The sequence below is a fragment of the Nannospalax galili genome, unplaced genomic scaffold (genome assembly GCF_000622305.1).
Source record: "Nannospalax galili isolate Female #2095 unplaced genomic scaffold, S.galili_v1.0 scaffold181, whole genome shotgun sequence".
In the NCBI taxonomy this organism is placed as follows: domain Eukaryota; kingdom Metazoa; phylum Chordata; class Mammalia; order Rodentia; family Spalacidae; genus Nannospalax; species Nannospalax galili.
The window spans coordinates 62,284-66,998 of NW_008344645.1; the positions used below are offsets into that span (position 1 = coordinate 62,284).

A 4,715-nucleotide genomic window follows, 5' to 3' on the forward strand; every position below is an offset into this window, starting at 1 on the left:
AGACATTTTTAGCTAGTTCCCACTGGCTTCAACACAATCATACGGCTCTTAAGTCTAATTGCAAGAGAGGCTGGGAAGTAGTCTTATAGTCCATTCCAAGGAAATGGATAAGCATCAGTCAAATTTTGCCAACTATTTTTACATACTGGTGTTTTTATTTCTAAGGATATATTTGTGCTGGATAGCTTTAGTGTCAACTTGACACACCTGGGTTGAGGGAGCTTCAATTGGAGAATTGCCTCTATTGGACTGGCCTGTGGCCATGTCTGAGGGGCATCTTCTTGATGAGTGTTGTAGGAGGGCCCAGGCCACTGTGGGTGGTGCCATCCCTGGGCAGGTGGGCCTGTGTTGCATAAGAAAGGCTGAGCAGGGGCCAGGGGAGCAAGCCAGTAAGCAGCATTCCTCCATGGCCTGTGCTCCAACTCCTGCCTCCAGGTTCCTGCCCTGAGTTCCTACCTTGGGCTCCTTGATGAACTGTGACCTGGGATATGTAAGCTAAATAAACCCTTTCCTCCCCAAATTGGTAGTGGTCATAGTATTTTGTCACAGCAATGAAGAAACAAACTAAGACAATATTCCTGAGTTGAAATTTCAATATAACATATGGGTGGCTATACTAATTCCTATTTCTAACCAATAAAAACTTGGGACATGTTTGCTTCCCTAAACCTCCCTTCTCTAGGAAACAATTAATCCAACATCTATGTCAAAGGTTCTGGTCGATGTTCCATCAATGTGAGGCACTTGTAGAAAATCAGAGGTGAAGAAAGCCAACTCACTGCACTTGATTAACAAGCACAACAGATGGAAGAAATGTATGCACAGGCTGCCAGGTGATGCTCTGCTTTGTGCTCCAAACACCAAAGTATAGGTGATGGATTTTCTACAAATAGCAATAGCAGAAACACCTGCTTAGCAAACACAATGGAAGATTGCTTTATCTTAACCTGGTTCCAATGTCTGAGAAAGGAGACCCACTCCTCTGACTACCTTTCAGGGGAATGTTATAAAACTGAAATAGTAAAGCTGCTTTCATCAAATTTACTTTCCTGATTTACATGTGTGGAATTCCATACCAAGATTTTATTTATAAAGTGGACTCCATCATCAGTAAGTCTTCAGATGTATGTTCTAACACACAAACTTGTGTTAGCTTCAGTAGTGTTATTCATCTGATTTTGATTAAGATGCAACTTAGACACAATGTACAGTGTCAGTGTTCAATGTAGTCATTTCCAGTTCATTGACAAGGCTGCGCATCCATTACCACTAATTCCTGTTCATCTGTATTTTTAATTATTTTTTAAAAAAAGAAAACTGGAAGTGTAATTTTCATCCAATAAATCTCAGTTGATCCTTATGCAATTCTTGTTTCAGATGGTGGTATGCATTATTTTAGAATAATTGGAAAGTATCAACCAAATAACTGGTTTTCATACAGTTTCAATTACAGCAGCAATTTCCTTGAACTGTCTGTAGAAATTCTGGAGAGAAAGAGGAAAATATTAATTTTGATTTTAAAGGACATGCATTTCCTTTATATGTGATTACTAAGGGCTATATAATATTGTTTATATTTTAATATTACATATTCAATTATATTTTAATATTACATATTCAATGATACAAGTACAATTTATTACAAACAAAAATAACATTTTACAATTGAACAATTAACTCATGACCAATGTTTTCTTTCTTTTCTGAGACAGCACTTCACTATGTAGTTCAGGGTGGCCTCAAACTTTTGATTCTTTTTCCTGAGCCTCCTGAGTGCTGGAATTAAAGATATGTAATACCACTTTGGCTCTAAAAGTCAGTCTTGTCAGTCTTTTGTTAAAATCTCAAATAAAAGGATCATTTTTTTTTTTTTCCTCCTGTATCTGTCAAGAAGCTAGGAGACAAATGTGAAACTTAACCTCATCAATTCAGACACCCTCAAATACTTTACATATTTGTATTTTCATTATTGACCTTCATCTTAATTTTCTATTTTGCCACTTAAAACCGTATTTTAGTTCAACTTATACGTAACTTTGTTATAAAATCCAACAAGGCTTAAAAAGATACATATTGAGGACCGTAGAGACGGCTCATCAGTTAAGATGCATACTGCTTGGGGCTGGAGAAATGGCTCAGCAGTTAAGAGCTCTGATTGCTCTTGCAGAGGACCCGGATTCGATTCCCAGCACCCACATGGCGGCTAAGAACTGTCCTTAACCCTAGTTCCAGGGGAATCCAAAGCCCTCTTCTGACCATGACATTGCACAACACGGGTGCACTCACATACATGCAGACAATACACTCATACACATAAAATAAAAATAATAAAATATTTTTTAAAAAAGATGCATACTGCTCTTGCAGAGAGGATCTGTGCTTGGTTCTCAGCACCAACACTGTGCAGTTCAAAATCACCTATAACTTCAGCTCTAGGAGATATGATGCCTATGGCCTCTGTGAACATCCGCAAACATGTGTTCATAGCCACACACACACACATAATTTAAAAAATACACACAAAAACATACTGATGAAAAAAATCTAAGCTACTAAAGAAGTATTAACCTAAAACCTCAAGGAACATTCCTTAGCTGTCTGTCAGGTAATATGACTAATAGGCTCCATCTGTCTAGTTAGCTTTAAGCCACGTAAGATTGCTTTTAAGAGCTGTCCCTGCAGGGTGTAGTGGTGCATGCCTGTGGATCACAACATCTACAGATGAGCAGGTACTTCACATAAAATGGCAAGTAGACGCATGTAACATATGTGCCTGTATTTGTCATGTTCTATGAGGAGGCATATATACGCAATGGCACTGCTCAGGCACAAAAGAGGAAATCCTGACATTCCCAACAAGCGTGAACCTGGAGGACATTATGGTGAGACATAAACCTGACACAGAAAGACAAATGCTATGTGATTTTGTTTGTATGTGGTATTTAGGAAAGTCAAACCCATAGAAGCAGAGAACAGAAGGACTAGGTGTGGGGGAAAATGAAGATGTTGGTCAAAGGGTACAAACTTATAGGATCTAATACGGAGAATACTGAGAATAGTTAATAGTATATTGTTATGGGACATTGCTAAGAGTATAATTTAAAACTTCCCACTAGATACACCGCCCCCATGCACGCACACGCATACACACCTATGTGTGACAATGCATGTGGTAACTACCTTCATTGAAGCAGTCATTGTACAATGTATTTTTTAATTAAATCATCACGTTTTACACCTTGAAAATATACTATTTATTTGTCAATTATAACTCAATAAAGTTGTAGGGGGAAAGGTGATCTGTTATTTACTCCGAAGAGAAAAAAAAAAAAACTTCTAGGGGTGAATCAGAAAGCAAGGCCACGCAGAAAAACAAGCAGTTCAGGATTTGTGAACTACTGCAAGGACTGAAACCCATGCTCTCTTTCAAAATGGAAGAGGTTCAAGGCTATACAACTGTATTTCCTTTTCCAAGTCCCAAACACTAATCAATGTCCATAATGGTAAATTTGGGACTCTTTCTATCTTAAAAGAAAGAAATCAAAGTTAAAAGAACCCTCAAAACATAGTTTATAAAAGAAGAAATCAAAGGTTATAAAGTGGTCTACACAAGGCTTTTCGTACTAAAGAGACCCAGGCTGGGAAAAAGGAAGGCTGAGCTTGGTGATGGAGCACCTGCTGAGCATGAACAGGCCTTAGGTGTGATCCCTGATCTCACACACACATAAAAAAGGATGCCCAGAACCAATATATTTTAATTATTTTTGCGAAAAGTTTGTTTTTATTTTCATTTCATCCACTGAGGTTGCTGTTCCAGAGTACTCCACTTTCCTTTGAGCACTAACTGCTCTGGCTACTGAAGCACACAAAGCAAAGCAATCAACATTGTACAGCCCAGTTAAACTTGCTATGATATTCAAAAGAAAATCTGATTTAGTGCTCACTCTTTTTCTTTCTTGCGTACCAAAAAATAGGTTAAGTCGGGCATGGTGGCTCACGCCTTTAGTCCCAGTACTTGGAGGCAGAGGGAGGTGGATCTCTGTGAGTTCCAGCCTGGTCTACGTAGTGAGTTCCAGGCCAGCTGGGGCTACAGAGACCGTCTCAAAAAAGAAAGGGGGGATGGTAACTGATAACATGAATTATGTAAGTCTAAGCATAAACTGTTACCTTACATCTCTAGATAATAAAACTGCTCACTGATCAATAAGTACTTGCTCTGATCTGCATTTTGTTAACATTAGTCTAAAAATTGGGGGTCAAGGTTATTCAAAGAAAAGATTCATTTTACTTAAGATTATTGATTACTAAACCTAAAGAAAAATAAAAAGTTAAATTGGAAAGTAAAAATGCTACCAAAAGTTGAAAAATTCCTAAACATATGCACAGAGAACTGTTACAGTAATTAATGCCAGTATACACAAATTCAGCACAACTTACTGAAAATAACTTATCAAATTCCTAAAGAAAACAAATTTGATCTCCTATGCACTAATGCATGTAAAGCACATCAACTTGAAAGTAAAAAAAAAAAAATTAAAGTTTTCTCTCAACAAAGATTTTATATAGCTTCTAAAACAGCAACCATACTTAAACTCAGGAGTTAAACTACAAACCTGAAACTGTGGAATTGTCATTTCAAAAGACTTTGTCTTCACTTGGCCAAAATGATCTGCCACTGTTAGCTTCACTGCCACATAAGGATACTTAAGAGATTT

General features: G+C 37.6%; 1 protein-coding gene across 1 annotated transcript in view; it reads right to left on the reverse strand.

The window, feature by feature from the left end:
- Positions 1 to 1,063: 1,063 nt before the first annotated feature.
- LOC115071675 overlaps positions 1,064 to 4,715 on the reverse strand; it is a gene marked incomplete in the record, with an annotated part of 18,601 nt that continues 14,949 nt past the window's right edge. Inside the window, 2 exon segments of the mRNA XM_029567276.1 lie at positions 1,064 to 1,484; positions 4,614 to 4,713. Coding sequence (XP_029423136.1) covers positions 1,434 to 1,484; positions 4,614 to 4,713 — 151 coding nt within the window.